General features: G+C 35.7%; 1 protein-coding gene across 2 annotated transcripts; it reads right to left on the bottom strand.

Moving 5' to 3' along the window:
* Positions 1 to 215: 215 nt before the first annotated feature.
* LOC106068303 (BLOC-3 complex member HPS4-like) lies at positions 216 to 19,782 on the bottom strand. 2 transcript variants are annotated; one of them, XM_056006430.1, is made up of 13 exons: positions 19,702 to 19,782; positions 16,031 to 16,124; positions 15,719 to 15,865; positions 14,530 to 14,637; positions 12,633 to 12,761; positions 11,542 to 11,636; positions 10,533 to 10,599; positions 10,337 to 10,361; positions 8,424 to 10,003; positions 6,304 to 6,384; positions 5,905 to 5,962; positions 4,714 to 4,822; positions 216 to 1,245 (listed from the first exon to the last, which is right to left on the bottom strand). In XM_056006430.1, exons 1-13 carry the CDS (start codon positions 19,740 to 19,742, stop codon positions 1,074 to 1,076), a joined length of 2,706 nt encoding a protein of 901 aa, XP_055862405.1. In that variant the 5' UTR covers positions 19,743 to 19,782; the 3' UTR covers positions 216 to 1,073. The 2 variants fall into 2 exon arrangements, with proteins under 2 accessions (XP_055862405.1, XP_055862407.1); XM_056006432.1 differs by lacking the exon at positions 19,702 to 19,782 and adding an exon at positions 19,077 to 19,142.
* Positions 19,783 to 20,026: the final 244 nt, after the last annotated feature.

Below are 20,026 nucleotides of genomic sequence, written 5' to 3'. Positions count from 1 at the left end.
GTTATGCTTGCCTTGGATGTTGCGAAATATGTAGGTCACAGCTGAGGCTGCGTGGCGGCAGTAAATACTGCAATCCTCATTAATCTTCGACTCGAAGACAAGCCTTATTATTATTACAGAACTCACAAATATTAATAGATGAACAGAACGAGAGAAAGACAATAAAACCAAGTCTGTGTTTTTTTAATGGCTTTTTAATGGTTTTTTTTAAGAGATAGAAAAATGGAATGAAACATTTGATTAGATCTCATCCTTTAACCAAAAGAAAATCTCAGGAAATCAAAGAAAACTATTTACAAAAATTTCCATAAGGCAAGGCAGTCATGCAAGACCTGGACACTCACATAAAGAAAGAAAGCAGAAAATCTGTAAATACTTGGGAAAAGGAAGGTTCCCAGTAATATATATAAAGCTTAAGTGATGAAAGTGAATTCAAAGACAAGCACCAATCACAATATATATCAACTATGTTAAGACCCATTTATAATAGCACATTTAAAAGAGCAGATTTCATTGTTGGTAGCTTGAAAGAATCTGAATGTCATAGAATAGAGGATCAATGATGTAGAGAATAATCTACTACAACAGATCAGACTTGTAGAAAAAAGCTCTGGTGAGATCTGAATGGAAAAAAAAAATGTTGAACTCGTCCCAGAGCAGTACACCCAAGGGGATGGAAGAGTAGATGCTCAGGATGAAAAGACATAGAATGCTGAACAAGTTCTGACCAAGTTAGAAAGGTCAAATTTATTATCAGAATTTTTTTTTATATTTATGAATTTATACAAGTATAACAAGCCAATAAAGAATTTTGAATCTCTATATTAAGATTCATAATTGATAATTTAAAAATAATTATTATAAACAATTAATAAAAGATTGCATACTGGTAAAGGAAATGCTGGTAAATGAGTTACGACTAGATTTTGAAATGCTAAACAAAATGTTTTCTTTGTTTATCATAATGCAAACAAAAATTTCTGCTTGACTTTTGGGAGGGATTTATTAGCTAATGGGTCTAAGAGGCCAATATTTAATTTTTTTTGATGGGAACAAAAAAAAATTTCTAAACTTCAAAGCATTGAGATTTTGGCTTCTTTCTGCAAAACTTTTTCCGCTATTTGTTCCAGAGAGAAGGTTTTATCTTGGGGTGAACAGATACCAGCAGCAGAAGGAGTCAGACTTAGTTGAAAGTACGTCTCAGAGCTGACAGATCGATGACCATAACAACTGGCCGAGTGAGACCTGAATACAGAAACAAAAATATTTGTCTTGTATTTAGTCATCAAAGGTGTTAATATATACCAAGAATTACTAGTATAGATAAATATGAACAATGAAATAAAAAACCTGACTGTGGTGAAAAAAACATTGTAGAATTGACAGTTTATTTTTAGATAAATATTAAAATGACAGAATAAAACATTGACACTAGTTTACTATAGATTTTTTAAAATGTATCATTGTGATAACAAGGGCACTTGGTGGCAGAGTTATAAGGGATTTGGCTTCCAAAGCAAGGGATTTCAAGTTTGAATCCTGGTCAGGTCGAAGATTTACATTTTCAGGTGGCAGAGTTATAAGGGATTTGGCTTCCAAAGCAAGGGATTTCAAGTTTGAATCCTGGTCAGGTCGAAGATTTACATTTTCAGGTGGCAGAGTTATAAGGGATTTGGCTTCCAAAGCAAGGGATTTCAAGTTTGAATCCTGGTCAGGTCGAAGATTTACATTTTCAGGTGGCAGAGTTATAAAGGGATTTGGCTTCCAAAGCAAGGGATTTCAAGTTTGAATCCTGGTCAGGTCGAAGATTTACATTTTCAGGTGGCAGAGTTATAAAGGGATTTGGCTTCCAAAGCAAGGGATTTCAAGTTTGAATCCTGGTCAGGTCGAAGATTTACATTTTCAGGTGGCAGAGTTATAAAGGGATTTGGCTTCCAAAGCAAGGGATTTCAAGTTTGAATCCTGGTCAGGTCGAAGATTTACATTTTCAGGTGGCAGAGTTATAAGGGATTTGGCTTCCAAAGCAAGGGATTTCAAGTTTGAATCCTGGTCAGGTCGAAGATTTACATTTTCAGGTGGCAGAGTTATAAAGGGATTTGGCTTCCAAAGCAAGGGATTTCAAGTTTGAATCCTGGTCAGGTCGAAGATTTACATTTTCAGGTGGCAGAGTTATAAAGGGATTTGGCTTCCAAAGCAAGGGATTTCAAGTTTGAATCCTGGTCAGGTCGAAGATTTACATTTTCAGGTGGCAGAGTTATAAAGGGATTTGGCTTCCAAAGCAAGGGATTTCAAGTTTGAATCCTGGTCAGGTCGAAGATTTACATTTTCAGGTGGCAGAGTTATAAAGGGATTCAGCTTCCAAAGCAAGGGATTTCAAGTTTGAATCCTGGTCAGGTCGAAGATTTACATTTTCAGGTGGCAGAGTTATAAAGGGATTCAGCTTCCAAAGCAAGGGATTTCAAGTTTGAATCCTGGTCAGGTCGAAGATTTACATTTTCAGGTGGCAGAGTTATAAAGGGATTTGGCTTCCAAAGCAAGGGATTTCAAGTTTGAATCCTGGTCAGGTCGAAGATTTACATTTTCAGGTGGCAGAGTTATAAAGGGATTTGGCTTCCAAAGCAAGGGATTTCAAGTTTGAATCCTGGTCAGGTCGAAGATTTACATTTTCAGGTGGCAGAGTTATAAGGGATTTGGCTTCCAAAGCAAGGGATTTCAAGTTTGAATCCTGGTCAGGTCGAAGATTTACATTTTCAGGTGGCAGAGTTATAAAGGGATTTGGCTTCCAAAGCAAGGGATTTCAAGTTTGAATCCTGGTCAGGTCGAAGATTTACATTTTCAGGTGGCAGAGTTATAAGGGATTTGGCTTCCAAAGCAAGGGATTTCAAGTTTGAATCCTGGTCAGGTCGAAGATTTACATTTTCAGGTGGCAGAGTTATAAGGGATTTGGCTTCCAAAGCAAGGGATTTCAAGTTTGAATCCTGGTCAGGTCGAAGATTTACATTTTCAGGTGGCAGAGTTATAAGGGATTTGGCTTCCAAAGCAAGGGATTTCAAGTTTGAATCCTGGTCAGGTCGAAGATTTACATTTTCAGGTGGCAGAGTTATAAAGGGATTTGGCTTCCAAAGCAAGGGATTTCAAGTTTGAATCCTGGTCAGGTCGAAGATTTACATTTTCAGGTGGCAGAGTTATAAAGGGATTCGGCTTCCAAAGCAAGGGATTTCAAGTTTGAATCCTGGTCAGGTCGAAGATTTACATTTTCAGGTGGCAGAGTTATAAGGGATTTGGCTTCCAAAGCAAGGGATTTCAAGTTTGAATCCTGGTCAGGTCGAAGATTTACATTTTCAGGTGGCAGAGTTATAAAGGGATTCGGCTTCCAAAGCAAGGGATTTCAAGTTTGAATCCTGGTCAGGTCGAAGATTTACATTTTCAGGTGGCAGAGTTATAAAGGGATTTGGCTTCCAAAGCAAGGGATTTCAAGTTTGAATCCTGGTCAGGTCGAAGATATACATTTTCAGGTGGCAGAGTTATAAAGGGATTCAGCTTCCAAAGCAAGGGATTTCAAGTTTGAATCCTGGTCAGGTCGAAGATTTACATTTTCAGGTGGCAGAGTTATAAAGGGATTCAGCTTCCAAAGCAAGGGATTTCAAGTTTGAATCCTGGTCAGGTCGAAGATTTACATTTTCAGGTGGCAGAGTTATAAAGGGATTCGGCTTCCAAAGCAAGGGATTTCAAGTTTGAATCCTGGTCAGGTCGAAGATTTACATTTTCAGGTGGCAGAGTTATAAGGGATTCGGCTTCCAAAGCAAGGGATTTCAAGTTTGAATCCTGGTCAGGTCGAAGATTTACATTTTCAGGTGGCAGAGTTATAAAGGGATTCAGCTTCCAAAGCAAGGGATTTCAAGTTTGAATCCTGGTCAGGTCGAAGATTTACATTTTCAGGTGGCAGAGTTATAAGGGATTTGGCTTCCAAAGCAAGGGATTTCAAGTTTGAATCCTGGTCAGGTCGAAGATTTACATTTTCAGGTGGCAGAGTTATAAAGGGATTTGGCTTCCAAAGCAAGGGATTTCAAGTTTGAATCCTGGTCAGGTCGAAGATTTACATTTTCAGGTGGCAGAGTTATAAAGGGATTTGGCTTCCAAAGCAAGGGATTTCAAGTTTGAATCCTGGTCAGGTCGAAGATATACATTTTCAGGTGGCAGAGTTATAAAGGGATTCAGCTTCCAAAGCAAGGGATTTCAAGTTTGAATCCTGGTCAGGTCGAAGATTTACATTTTCAGGATTTCTAAGTTGTTCATTAGTCCACCCAACATAAATGGGTACCTAATTTTGAAAGTCAGTGGTGTGGTGGCTGAGTCGTTAAGCACATGGCTTCTGAACCTGTGATCCTGCTTTTGAATCTCAGTGAAGACTGGGATTTTGAATTTCTGGATTTTTAGGGCACCCCTGAGTTTTAGTTGGGGAAAGTAAAGGCGGTTGGTTGTTGTGCTGGCTACATGACACCCTGCTTGTTAACCATTGGCCAATGAAATAGATGATCTAAGCATCATCTTCCCGAAAGATCACAAGGTCTGAAAGGGGAACTTGACTTTCTGAACTAATTTTGAAAGGAAGCAAAGAAAGCATGGAGAAAGTTTCCCACAAAGTCATCCAAGGATCAACCACCAGTTCATGGGATTGTTTTATTTATACCAAAAACCAAGTAGTGTCTATACCTGTAAGTTATATCTTGAAGATCTGGCATTTCTGTGAAGGATTTGTGCATCTTGACACTGGAGTCCACAATCTCATTGGCTAGACTTGTGATGGGAAGCAGTGCTGAACCTGGGAAGCAGGGAAACATGGAACAAAATGCAGGGAAACATGGAAGAAAATTAAAAAAAAACATTGTGGGAAATATTTATTAAATGAATTTTGTCAATGAGCTCTGACCAGGATTTGAAGCACAAACAACTGGGATCTAGGCAGGGCGACCCTAGATGACAATATGGGACCTGATAATTCTACTGACTCAAAATGTTCTTTTCTAAGAACCTGGATTGTCTGGCAAGATGTTAGCTTGGTGCCTGGTTCATGCAAGGCCATGTGGCCAGATCGGAGGTCCATAGCGCGAGTCCACATCAGAGATTATCTTAGGTATACTTCATCATGTTTCGTCCCTTTTTTCTCTCAATAACTATTGGACCCTCACATTTTTAAACTTAAAATGTGTTTGATCACAATGTATTTTGATTAGTCAAAAATGTTTCTGAATAAATTACAGTAGTCCCTTGACTTTCGCGAAAGGTCTATACCACAGGTTTTCAAAATTATTAATGAAAAATTATTCTGCATTTTTGTTAACACCACAGGTTTTCCCATGTCCGCATAAAACGCCATTAACAATAGATATCTCCTTCAATATCAACAGTCAAGCTTCATTTATCTTTTTCAATAGTGAGTACCCATATCAAAGTTTTAAACATTGTAACTTGTATATATATATATATATTTATATGTATCATATCATGTTCATTTTTCATTCTGTATCAAAGATTGAAACTTCATTTCTGTTTCAATTGTTAGGTTAGTACATGTTTTGGAGATGATTTAAAAACAAATGTCAACAATGACAGGTGACAAAAAGTTCTTAATGTGTAACATTAAAAAATGTTATACATTTAAATTGATTAGTTTAAAAATTTGAGATAACAAAAAAAAAATTAATTACCAATAGCTAATTAACTAATAGGTTAATTTTTTTTTTATTGATTCTTGTGTTGTCTGGTAAAAGAAATATGAATTTTCAGCTTAATCCAAGATTGGGTGTCAGAGAAATAATGTGTACAAACTTTTTACCAGACCGAAAGACAGACAGAGTTAATATAACTTTGTAAAATATAATGGAAGATAAATGACAAAGTTACCTTTTAAACTCTGTGTGAATGAATCATATTTGATGTACTGAAAGGAGGCTCCAATATTCTGAAAATAAAGACAACACAAACTAATAAATAAGACACAAATAAGTGTAGAATGGAAAAACAAATTAAAAAATGTCTGTTATTTATAACTCAAGAAGTGAACAAAAAACATAAACCTAGACAGAGGATCAAAACATAAACCTAGACTGAAGATCAAAAGAAAAAACCTAGACAGAATATCAAAACATAACCCTAGACTGAAGATCAAAAGATTAATCTAGTCAGTCTTGGATCTATTTAAAACAATCGTTGATTATAAAAAAAAAGGGTTTTATTACATAGAATTTCACTAATCCTATTGATATTTAGTTTTCAAAGTAAGTACAAATTTCAAAATTATACCTCTGTTTCATCTTTAACATGGCGTTCAGCATCCTTCACTTCAAAGTCAAGCTCAGCCAAGTGAGACAGACAAGATTTCCACTGAAAAGATTGTCAAATAGAAATTTTAAAGATACTGAGTAGATGAGTATGGTAAAATGAAATCAGTTCTATACATTGACTAAAATTGTGAATCTGATACTCTAGAATGTGTCATACAGGCAACAATTTGTTCCAGATTAATAAACTCTGTGGATATTGGATCTTAAGATGTGTTCATCTTAAGTAATTCTTCTTCATCAAGCCAGTTTTTTGCTGCTGAGCCGTAAACTCTATTGCAGTCTGTACCAAAGAAAATTAGCAAGCTGTGTTTTTTTTAATCAGCTTTTTTTCTCATTGTGATACTGAGTTATGCTGGGTTCTTATGGTAATAGGATCTGAGGGGAACTAAATTTGGGCATTCAAAGTGGGTATCATTGACAGGTTCATACCAGCTCACATACAACTAGCAGGAAATGAGAAGGCTGACACACTCGCCAAGAGTGGGAGAACAAACTCACAAGTAAACTCTGCACTCTATCCAGAAAAAATGAAGAAATTAATTGTAGATAAAATAAATGAGAAATGGACGAGCTCCCATCCAAATCACAAGAAAGATGATGCTTACTATAAGCTATCCCGACAAGACCAACGTCTAATCTTTCGACTCAGGACCGGACACAACAGAATGCGACAACACATGTTCCGGAAGCTCAAAATTGGAACCAGTGAAATCTGCCCATGTGGAGTATCACCAGAAAATGCTGACCACGTCCTCCAAAACTGCTCTCTCTACCAAGAGGCCCGTATAAGACATTGGCCCCAAATCACCCCAATAGAAAGAAAACTATATGGAGAGCTCCCTGATTTGGAAACCACTGCGCAGTTCATCTCATGTATTGGTCTAGTCATATGAACACTCCAACATAACAATGAGAACGATGAAGAAGAAGAAGAAGACAGGTTCATAAGGGTGGGTGCAGTGTTTACAGTGGGAGGGGGGATAGGAGTTTATTCTGTTATCTAAAACAGTAAACAGTAAAGAATTCTACAATGAATGGGAAAAAAACCTGCAATAAAAAGATATACAAAGCAATAATATATACATAGACATTAGATACACAAGCTATTAGATATACACAGCAATAAGATATAAAATACCAAGTCATAAAATATACAAGCCATAAGATATACACAGTGATAAGATACACAAGCCATAAGATATACACAGTCATAAGATACACAAGCCATAAGATACACACAGCAATTAGATATATAGCAATAACATATACAATACGATAAACAGCAATAAGATGTTATCAGCTAGCAGATGATCTGACAGCCTAATGATAAACAGAGGCAGCTGAAAGCCAGAAAATGAATGAACATTTTTTAAAAGTACATTTCTTGTTCATAATTGTGATTGATTTCTGGAGCCCAAGGTCCCAACCAAGTGACTTATTATTATTATTATAGCTTTTATAAAGCGCTACTTTCATGCTTGTATCTAGCAGTTGGTTTTCCGTGCTGCCTTTAGGCGCTCAGTAAACACAACTCTGCCCAAGTCGGGTGTCGAACCTCGAGACCCCTTCTAGGTAGCCAAGCCAAGCCAAGTTCAAGCGTACTTAGACTCTCGACCACGCTTCCCACCTTATCTGATCTATGTCATTATGAAATAAGCTTTGTTTTCAACTGGGTGGGTGAGTGAAGGTGATGCATGGAGAGAAATTTACCAACCATCTTTACTCTTGCCAATTAGAGATGGTTGAACTTAATCTGAACATTATGTGTTCAAGTGTATCTTATCTTATATAATACAAACTTTAGTAGAGTTACTCCACTTGGGAAATGTCTAGTATTATAACAGAGTGTATTGTATCACCTGGACTTGTGTAAATGCTGATTATTCATTATTCCAACTTAAAGCATTATTCAGTTTAATTTAGCTAACAGTGAGGGATTTTCTAAAATCCCTAAAAAAAAAAAAACTGGCTTTACCAGGTTTGGAATGAAACACTATCAGGTAATCAAAGCAGTGTTTTAATCTCAGCCACAGTATTACAAAACAACAACAACTAAACAATTGATATTTAAGTACTTACTAAAGAGTTGATGAATGATTTGCTGCACTTGGCACTCCTGGACAGTAGTAAGACTAGAAGAGTGTCAGAATGGCCTTGAGCATAGACTAAAACTTCTTGTAATCCATTGCGTTGGGATATCTGCGATGAACTTCTAGAATCTGAAGCAGCAGAAAAGGAACGCCCAGACCTATTTTTAACTCGCAGCTGAACATCGTAATCAGAAGGAGATAACAGAAGGCTGTCATCACCCGTCAGCTCTAGAACAGGGGAGAGCCTGCTCAGGTCTGACACTGGGGAAATAATGCCTCCTTCCGAGTATTCACTATCCCCCATTTCAAACGTTAGGCGGTCTCGGCTGGCGCTCATGTTGTCACCTGCAGCCAGGGACAGCTGTGACCCATCATAATTCTCTGGCCTAGGTCCAGAGGATGTTTCTTCGCTGCTAATCTGCACCTCAAGTGATGCATCAATATCTTTATGACTCTTGGCAAGCGTTGTCTGAAGGTTGGCGTCATCAATATCTGCCTGGTAAACAGCAGCCATTTCATCTGTACAGGTCAATGAGGAATTGCCATCAGTCATAGCAGCACTGTGAGCGCCTTGTTCTAATTTAGTTGTAAGAAAAGTTGCGTCTGTTTCGTAAGACAACAATTTGTACTCTATGTCTCGATCATTTGAAGTGCTAGAATATGAACGATTGGAATTATAATTCTTTTCATCCGAATCATCCTTAAAATCACTGTCTTGAATAAGGTCTTCATCAAAGGAGGTTTTACTGCAGATAGAGTTCTCAGCTTTACTAGCATACTTGTCATTTTTTTCTAAAGAATCAACATCAAGGCTCAATCTTTCCAAAGATTCTGTTTTGCCGTCGTTATTAGCATTGACACTGGGAGTAAAACTGACGCTGTTGTCAGTGGAGTCCCCAGTCACTAATGTTAAGTTTTGAACTGGTGGAACTAAAGCAGTTAAATCTAATGAAGGAAATAGTGCTTCTTCTTCTGTAACTTTATTTTTTGTGTCCACTTGTTTCAAATCTTTAATCTGTGTTGACGTTTCATTTTGTTGGGATGACATGTCTGTTAGAGTATTCGGCTTAACTTTTTCTGCTTCGGACATGGCATCACTTGTTTTTGGTGGGGGAAAAATCTGGCTAGTTTCAGAAATGATTTCAGTACTGGAAGGTAACTTTGATTGTCTGAAAGACCTTGGTTTATTATCCCCAGAATCTGAGAGCTTTGTTTCTTCAGACTTACTGTCATTCTCAAAGTTTAACTCAGACACAGTGTCCATGAATACCTCAGAGTCAGTGCCAGAGGCAACAGTGGCAGTAGGAGAAGCTGGGAATCCCCTCCTGCTCTGCGGGGATACTGGGATACTTTGGATGCCACTTCTGCCATGTGTCCCATCAGAATGAAAGCTGCCAGAAGTTGAGCCTTTCTGCCTCTGAAGCAAAAGATGATTCGGTTTCTGTGTGCTATCTTGATCCTCTGAAGTTTTCTGGGTGTAGGACTTCTTTCTTCTGTGTCCAAGTGAAGCATATTCATCTTGTGGTAAGAAAATATACAGCAGACGCACACCTCCTGGTAGCTCCAGCACTAGAAAGAGATATGAAATTACAAATTACATTACAAATGTATAATAGTTACATATTAAAACATTAATAGTCACTGAAATTTGCATAATGTTTAAAAATTTACATAAAACATAAACAATATCAGATAAATAGTTAAATAAGGACAATGATATTTTTACAGAAAATTAATTCAACACAATTATTAGGGCTAAACTCTTCATTCTGATTTGGAAATTTATCTCAAAATAAGAAACATCAATAACTTTTTATTTAAAATTGAAATAATAAATTAACAAAAAAAAAACACATTGTAAATGAAAAAAACAACAACTTATTTGATAGCACTAAAACTTACAAGAATTGGCCTCCACGCAGGGAAACTGAAAAGTATGAAAATGTTTATGTTACTTTTAAAAAAACAAAAACAACATAATTCAAAAATATTTCATCATGTTAAGAAGTTTCTACCCATTCTGGTATTGCAAGAATAATCAATGAACATAAATGGTCACATCTCAATCTATGCAAAAGAAAAAAAAAGTGTAGATCACCTGACTGTGGGACATTAGGAGTAGCAGTTGTCGAGTCAAATTGTTGTTGAGTTGAGTGCACAGAACCCTGATAGAAAAAAACAACAAATACAGGTCACAGTTTAAGTGTTCAGTTATCCAGTACCAAAAAAACAAACAAAATTATTGACTGTTTACAATTAAATGCTGTTAGCATAAATAATTAGAGGAAGTAAGAAATAGTTTTATTTGTGAGTAGAAATCTCAAAATGAAAAGTGTAGCTAGAATTACACAAGAAATTGGACAATTCTTATTCAATGAAACACAAAAATTATTGCAATTGAGAGCAAGGGTAATAATAGCAATTTAATACTTGGTGGCATTCAGGAAATCAAGATTACATAAAGAATCAATTTTAAGCCATTGTCCTAATACTTGGCTTTGGACAACTAATTTTTTCCCCTTGTTATGTGCTTAGAGTTAAAACTCTCATGTCCCTAATAAAATGCAAGGCATCAAAGACCAAAATTTTATCCTACTTTGATAATGCTTAGAGATAAGTGTTTTTTCCTAGGTTGGGTGGAAAAAAAAAAGAAAGACTTAACCCTGGCTGTATGATTGGTACCAGTGACCAGAGTCTGGTCCTAGATGTGTAAGGAACAAGAAGATATGGTGAATGTCTCAAAAGGGTAAATACCATTTAATTTTGCAAGAGTTCTCAGGCTGTCCCCAAGTTTTCTGTCCATTTCAGTCAAAGTAAATGCTAATATGGCACTTCTAATATGTGTTTGTTTCTCAACACAACAGAAAGATATCACCTTTAGCTATCTTATACTTCAAGAAATATCTCTACATGCCAATTAGAATATGAGCATAAGAATCATGTTACAGCAAGAGATCAGTAGGACATGAAAGACATGGCTCGCACAAACATAGTTCTCACAAACATGGCTCTCACAAACATAGTTCTCTCAAACATGGCTCTCACAAAAATAGTTCTCTTAAACATGGCTCTCACAAACATAGCTTTCCTAGACTACTGAAACTCACTTATTTCTATTGAAGAGTGCTCCTGCTATGACACCCTTACATCTAAGACTTCGTTGCAAGATATGGGACGCATGGAGGAACAGATTGCCTTGACTCTAATATATAAGATACGTCAAGACTAAAGAAACAAGATTAACAATAGAACTGACAACAACAAGTGCATTATATCTGAATATTAAACGAAAAAAAAAACCCACTAAATTACTCTAACTGTAAAATATAAATAATAAATTATAACTTTTATATAGCACTATTTTTATGCTTAAAGCATGCTCAGAGCGCTATGGTCCAATCTCGTTTGTGGACAAGTGTGGTGAATTTTTTTTTGGGAGAAGGTTTTCCGCACTGCCTTTAGGCGCTCAGTAAACACAACTCTGCTCAAGTCAGGTGTCAAACCTCGAGCCTTCTTCATATGTAGCCAAGCCAAGCCAAGTTCAAACGTACTTAGCCTCTTGAACCTTTTATGCTTATAGCATGCTCAGAGCGCTATGGTCCAATCTCGTTTGTGGACCAGTGTGGGGGAGGTTTTTTTGGGAGAAGGTTTTCCATGCTGCCTTTAGGCATTCAGTAAACACAACTCTACTCAGGTGTCAAACCTCGAGCGTCCTTCATATGTAGCCAAGCCAAGCCAAGTTCAATCGTACTCAGCCTCTTGACCAAGCTTGCCTGTGCATACATTAATAATTGTGACAAATGCTTAAACCTAAATAAACATTTCTGGGTTCCTCTGAGTCAACCCAGCTCTAACAGGTACCTGACATTAGTTGGGGGAAAAGTAAAGGTGGTTGGTCATTGTGCTGGCCACATGACACCCTTGTTAGCTGTGGGCCACAGAAACAGATGACCTTTACATCATCTGCCCTATAGATCGCAAGGTCTGAAAGGGAGAACTTTACTTTACAATAATCATTGCTGACTATATAAACCCATACATAAATGTCATTTCAAGATGTTTGACTCATTTATGATACCTTAAAAAAAACTAACTATACTTAGGTCAGATGATTCAAGAAAAAAAAAAAAAGACTTCACTAGATATATTTCAAGCTCAAGAACTTATAGTTTGTAAGCCTTAGAATAACATATCTTACTTTGTGCAACTGGACATAGGGCAAGACTTGAAAAGCTTGAGACAGCAGGTCGCCTTGAATCTGACACAATGGTAGATACATGTCCCACACACGATTCAATTCTTTTAAAAAATTTGCATCAGAAACACGCTGAAATAAAATATTACGCAAATATAACTCAAGTGTCTGAAAATTATCATAATCAACAAGCATAATAATTTACACCAATCCTTTATTTTATCATTTTCACAAGCCCCCCAAAAATAAGTATTTTTCTTCATTTAAAATAGTTTATTTCTTCTTTTCTATGGCACCATCTACACTGTCCTAGAAAAATACACCAAAGAAAACTGTCAAGATCATAATAGAGATAAAGATATTTTGCTGATGCCACATTTGTACAGTATTTGTTTGTTTTAGACATTATGGATGTCCCTTCCGCAAATTATGGTAAGCAAAAAAAAAATGCTGAAAAAAAAATCAAATAATGACCAATAGCCAACAGGGCTTTAAAAGGGCATAAGCATTAGAGGTGAAAAGCTGACAAGCTTCAGTAATTTTAAATACCTCAGAGCTATAGTCTCTGCTGACTGCAGAGCTAAAGAGGAGGATCCTAGCGATGGAATTGAGATGCTAGAGAAGGATCCTAGGTATCACATTTAAAGACACAAGCACAGAGATTAGTGTCACGAGTCGAGTCTGTGACCTATTTCGACCAGTTTCTAGAAGCGAGGTCAAACCAGTGCAAGTGTCCAGCGTAAACAAGTTAATTTTAGGTATCCAATCACAGAAAGAGGTTAAGGGAAAAAAATAGCACACATCAGCTTCTAGAAGGTCAAAGTTACTAAAATAATTAGGGGAGAAGTTTCCATGATTCTGGAATGTACGATCAAGAAAGGTATAAATTAAGAGAAAGTCAGTTAGACGGGGTCCTCGCTTAGTCCTCGATTAGTAATGGTTATAAGTTTTGTGATATTAGCAGGTCCATTAATTAAAGTTTTATTAGTTGAAGCTGAAGTTATACTAAATGAAGTTTCATGTATCTTTAAGTTTTATTTATGAAGTATCAAGTCAAGTTGTTATTGAATTGTGAAGTTAATTTTATGTGAAAGTTGAAGAAGTATTATTAAAGAAGTTTTAAGAAAATACAGAGAGATGTTTCTTTCTTCACTTCATTGAATTGTCAAGTTTGATAATATAATCCCCAGCAAGTGTGATCATCACAATTAGAGACAGGGCTACTAGATGACCTGCTAACTAATGTAAAAAAATGGAAGCTAAAACTCTATGGCCATATTACAAGGTCTTCAGGGCTTGCAAAGACCTTCCTTCAGGTAACAGTACTAGGTAGAAGAAGAAGAGGCAGACAGAGAAAGTGATGGAAAGACAACATAAAAGAATGGATGGGTCTGTCATTGAAAATCTTGAAATTATCTTTCAAGGAAGTTTTTCAAAATTATTTGAAGGTTTCTTAGTTTAGATATATAATGCCTACAACGGTTTAGTTGTCTACTAGCAGTTTGGAACATGTCTGCGACCGGTAACAGCCCCCAGGTTCAAATCCTGGTGATGACTGGGATTTTTAATTCAGGTTCTTTGGGACGCCTCAGTCCACCCAGCTCTCATGGGTACTGACATTAGTTCGGGAAAAGTAAATGCAATGGTCATTGTGCTCACCCCATGACACCCTCATTTACCATGGCACACAGAAACAAATGACCTTTATATCATCTGCTCTACAGACCACAAGATCTGAAAGAGAAACTTTACTTTACAAAACTTACTGATGGTATCATGTCATGAAGAACCAAGTATAACCCTCTCTTTTATTTTTAAGCCTTGCAGTATGTAGTACTATCCTATCTAGCCTCAACAATATAAAACATCTCTCTCAGATCATGTCATATACTTTACTTGCCTCTTTAATAGCATCAAGGCTTCCTTGATACAACATAAATGTAGTCCAGACAAACTGAAGGTGTGACGTCAGGAACTGGTCTGGAATATCTGGACTGTCTGCCAGACCCTAAAATTAATAACTAACTTATTATTTAGAATAAAATATATAAAAATAAATCAAATTGTATATTGATTTATAGAGCCATATAAAAATAACTTATTATTTAGAATAAAATATATAAAAATAAATCAAATTGTATATTGATTTATAGATCCATATAAAAATTTGTTCTACACTAATGTAGTATAAATTCATACACTATGGAATTATTGATGCTATTTACATAATGATTTTTTTTTGTTTCTCATGATAGATGGCCAAATAAGGGTCCTGGTTAAAAGCACAGGTTCACATCCAGGTTAAGACAGGGATTTTCACTTGAGACATAAGATGCTAAGTTTTTGACACTTAAGCCTGCTCAGTCTGCAAGCCCAAGGTTTTGAGAAAAAATTGAAAGACGGTAGCTATAGTTCAGGTCAAACTTGTTAATCATACTTCTTCTAAGTAAAGCATATATTTGAAACACCACAAAGCCTTATCACTTTTTTAATGAAAGATTTTCTTGGTGGCCTCAATTTCAAACAACACTCACCAAGATATTCTCTCTTTTCTTTATTTCCAGTCTAAACATACTGCAGAACCATACTAGTTTTTCCATGTGTTTTATGGATAAGTCAAAACTATCACATACTTTCATAGAGGCGAAGTAGCAGAGTGGTAAAGTGCTTGGCTTACGAACTGGGGGTCCCAGGTTCGAATCCTGATGAAGACTGGGATTTTTAATTTTGGAATCTATGGGCACCTCTGAGTCCACCCAGCTCTAATGGGTGCCTGATATTAGTTGGGGAAAAGTAAAGGCAGTTGGTCATTGTGCTGGCCACATGGAACCCTCATTAACCGTGGGCCACAGAAACAGATGACCTTTACATCATCTGCCCTATAGATCACAAGGTCTGAAAGGGGAACTTTACATACTTTTATGGCTAGTCACTCCTAATGTAACAATATACATTTGTAAAAGCGTTTCAATACAATATGTTAGCTCTTTTTACTGCTAAAACTTTTTTAAAGAAATAAAAATTGAAATACAATAAAATCTCTCACTAAAATTTCTTACTTAAATTGCTTAATTAAATTGCTGACTTACAATAATAAAGTCCTCATGCTGTAGCAAAGCAAAGTTATAACCTGCCAACTTGACTATACTAGGAACACACTGGGGTATGAACTCGAGGCAAAAATCAGCCAATCCAATGATACCACCCACCAGGGCAACCTGATGATTGACTGACACCTGAAAATAATAGGTCACGTCACCATACTAAATCACTTAAAATTAGACAACAGACTATTGAGTGCAATCAAATTTGTATCTGTTTAATCCAAATACAGCCTGGAAACAACTCATGTTTCTTTGAACTACATTATCATTGCTAGACCATGATTATACATAACCTACCGAACGAGGATAAAAATAGAGTATTGCGTCTTTAGGATCATCCTCCTCTGTTTTCTTTTTATGATTGTATATAAAAAACATGTGTCCCTCGTGTCTGAAATAATAAAAGGATAACAGCCGATTGACAATAGCATGTAACAGTCATTGAAAGTGAATGTATTTCTTCTTCTAGCCAGCTTTTTTTGCTGCTGAGCTGTGCTCTCTTTTGCAGTCTTTTGTGTCCTAGAACACATAATATTTAGCAACATCATAAACCACTTAGACAAACATAATGTCCTCACCCCATACCAACATGGCTTTAGGAAATATAGATCATGTGAAACACAACTAATAGGACTAATTGATGACTTTTCAAAAGGTTTAGATAATAGTGAAAAAAATAGATGCTATCTTACTAGATTTTTACAAGGCTTTTGACAAAGTTCACCACCATAGTTTGCTTAAAAAATTAAAATATTTTGGCATTAATGGTCCATTGCATCAGTAGATTAAAGATTTTCCGATAGGGAGAGAACAAACTGTAATAATAAATGGCTCTAAATCAACACTGATAACAGTAAACTCAGGTGTACCTCAAGGAACTGTCTTAGGTCCACTACTATTCTTAATTTACATAAATGATCTACCAAATTGCATTACCTCAGGAACTAAAGTCAGATTATTTGCAGACGATTGCATAATATATAGAACAATAAAAACAACACAAGACACAGATATTTTACAAAGAGAATTAGATGAATTACAGAAATGGGAATCAAATTGGAGCATGTCTTTCCACCCTGAAAAATGTTAGTTATTGTCACCACCTCAAAGTTGGTGCCATAGAGTAGAAACCCTAATTCTGTATTGTAAATGTTAAATCAATATTGTAATCTTATTCACAACTCATGTTGCCCTAGGGTGAACACTTTTGACCTTAGGTGAACCAGAGAGTTAAAGGCGGTCAGTTAACATAGAGATCTTGTAGCAAGCGCTTGATAGAGTCACTTAATATATAAGCAGTAGAGTTAGATGTTTAAAGTAGTTGGTTATAAAATAGTTACTAAGTTCTTATGTTGGTGATATTTCTGTTGGATTAATACTGACCACTCCTGGGTCGAATTGTATATCGTATTCACCATGTGATGTTATATTAAACTTATTTGTGTCTGCTATATCCAGCGTCATTTCATTATTCTGTGATTTATATCATGAACCCAATGTCACCACCACGCCTACATTGAGAAGCCGACAATAGTAGCACAGCATCAAACATAACCACAGTGACATTCATCATATCCAAAATAACAACGGTGACAGTTATTAAGAGTAACAAAAAAAAAATAAAACAAATTAATTCCACTTATCTTATTCATTGTAAACCAGTAACACAGACTAAAAACGCAAAATACCTAGGTGTTATAATAAATGAAAAACTGTCATGGAATCCACATATTGATGAAACTATAAAAAAATCAAACAAAGCATTAGGATTTATTAAAAGAAATTTCTATAAATCAAATAAGAACATAAAACTAAAATGTTATTTAACCTTGGTTAGGCCAATAATAGAATATGCATCCTCCGTTTGGGACCCCTCAATTCAAGATAACATTAAGAAACTGGAACAGACACAAAATAGAGCAGTGAGATTCATAACAAACGAATATTCACACTTAACCAGAGTAACACCTTTAGTAAAATCACTAAATTTAGAAAGCCTTCAGGACAGAAGACTCAAAAGTACAGTAGCAATTATACATAAAACACTGAACCATAATCTTCAAATACAAAAACAAAATTTAATAAAATACTCTGAAAGACACAAAGATAAAGGCACATTCCTCGTCCCATATGCTAGGACAAATTTGTACAAATACTCCTTCTTCCCTAGCGCTATTAGAGCATGGAATGGGTTGCCTGAGCTAGCCAGGAAAACCAGTGACTTGGCAGAATTTAAGTCATTGGTTAATATGCATGACTAAATGCATAACGCATAGGACGTAATCATCTTCTTTTTTGAAGTAACGTCTGTATTATATAAGATATAAGATAAGTCAGTGCCAAGGGAAAATAGTGTGTTGTTGTTTTTTTTTGCTGTTCCACACTGCTAGAAAGTGTGTTGGTTATGCTAGGTTGTTGTGGTCATAGAGTCTGTCTAAAGTGAATTCATGTGGTCTTTAAATGTAATTTAAAGACCGCATCACAAATAAAGAGATTAGAGACAGTGTTTTTACAGCCAGTGGATCCCACAATGACCTGCTAACTACTGCAAAAAAATATTTAGGAAGGTCTTCAAGGCTTGCAAAGACCTTCCTTCAGAGAACAGTACCAGGAGAAAGAAGAAGAGACAGACAGAAAAAGCGATGAGAAGACTACATAAAAGCATGGACTGGTCTGCCATTGAAAGAGGTTCTATCCAAGGTAAAAGACAGGAATGGAGAAAGATGGTCAACAAATCTTGTGTGGTTCCCCAATGTTCCAAGAGACTAAGGGACAGGTGAGTAAAGGTGAAAGTGAAATAAACATTCTTTGAGCTATGATAGACTGCATACTAAGGGTGGGCACAGAGTCTATAGAGGGATATGTGTAGGATGTATTCTGTTTTGGTGAAAATTTGAAGATGTGTGTCCTATTCTTAGTTAAAAGATCACTCCTTGCAGGGAAAGAAATAGAGGCAATGTCCAGTTTGTTTGACATGTTCATTTCTCTATAAATAACTTGACCTGTGCTTAGCACCCATAGTGAACAGAATCTTCTGTTTATAATTAACATATGTAATGTATAACATATGAAGTACATTGCCAGCTAACATTCTTGAAGCTATAGCTTTAATCATAATAATATCTAGATCTAGATTAGATCTATATCATCTATAGCTCGAGATCATTATGACTATTACTATGTAGTTACTAGATTCTAGATATATATATAGTATAGTACTAAGTAGTAGATCTCTAGTCTCTATAATGTAATCTTCTATGATATAATCAGATATAATATCTTATTATTATTTTGTAGATCTAGATCTATAGTGTGTCAGTATGTGATTTTGTCATCATATTACCTATACTAGTATAAGCCTGATAAGCCCAAACTCAAACATCATTAATAAAACAAATAAGAGATCTGCAATGTGAAATGTGTTGTATAATTAATAATAGATCTATAATAATTCTATATTGTTTCATTAAATCTACTAGATTGACTAGATCTATATATAGTCAATAGTCTATTATATGATACGTACTAGATTATATATATTGGTCTATATATTATTATACTATAATTATAATAATACTAGACTAGATCTATAATATTTAAAATGATATTTTTATGCATCAGATTGATTATATCTAACTTAGTTTTAGTAACTAGACTAGACTCTACTATAATCTCTATATTTATAGATCCAATTTACATCTAGATTGGCTAGATCTAGATCTAGTTATAAATTATAATAAATCTAGTTAAATCTAGTAAAATTTTCAGATGAGTTAGGAGATGATCATGATGATCTGAGATAAACCGAGCAGTGGTTTCCAAGTCACGCAGCTCTCCATATAATATATAAATCTAGATCTAGTTTTTTTTTTCTATTGTGGTGTTTTGGAGGACACAGTCTTGTTCGGCCTCTTGATTAACTAATTAACTTCCTAGCAATATTCATTATATTGTGTTGATCTACAAACCGAAAGGAGAAATTCCTGGAGCCAGCAGCCATTTTGAACATATCATGTGATCGAAGAAAAACAAAAACATTAAAACCTTCCACCCAGCGGTTCTAGACTGGTTACACCATGGAACTATACAATTACACGCAGCGGCTTAGAAAGTTAGCAGCCATAGCACAAAGAAATTCAATGGGCTCATGCTCATTACCAATAGGGTCCGATATTGGCCATTTAAAGAACAAAAAACGGTTGAAAATTAAAAAGAAAATTAAATGTAGACTTAAATTTGACATTCTTACCTAATTTTACTTAGCTTTTATTGTGTAATTAAATTATTTCTAGC

Source organism: Biomphalaria glabrata, chromosome 12 (assembly GCF_947242115.1).
Source record: "Biomphalaria glabrata chromosome 12, xgBioGlab47.1, whole genome shotgun sequence".
In the NCBI taxonomy this organism is placed as follows: domain Eukaryota; kingdom Metazoa; phylum Mollusca; class Gastropoda; family Planorbidae; genus Biomphalaria; species Biomphalaria glabrata.
This window is presented reverse-complemented; position numbering and strand designations above follow the sequence as displayed.

Coding starts and splice junctions, on each gene's coding strand:
- LOC106068303 (XM_056006430.1), bottom strand. CDS start 19,742: ATGTTCAAAATGGCTGCTGGCTCCAGGAATTTCTCCTTTCG. Junction 11,637..12,632: donor CCTATGTCCAGTTGCACAAA/GTAAGATATGTT, acceptor CTTATATATTAG/AGTCAAGGCAATCTGTTCCT. Junction 10,362..10,532: donor TCCTAATGTCCCACAGTCAG/GTGATCTACACT, acceptor CATACTTTTCAG/TTTCCCTGCGTGGAGGCCAA.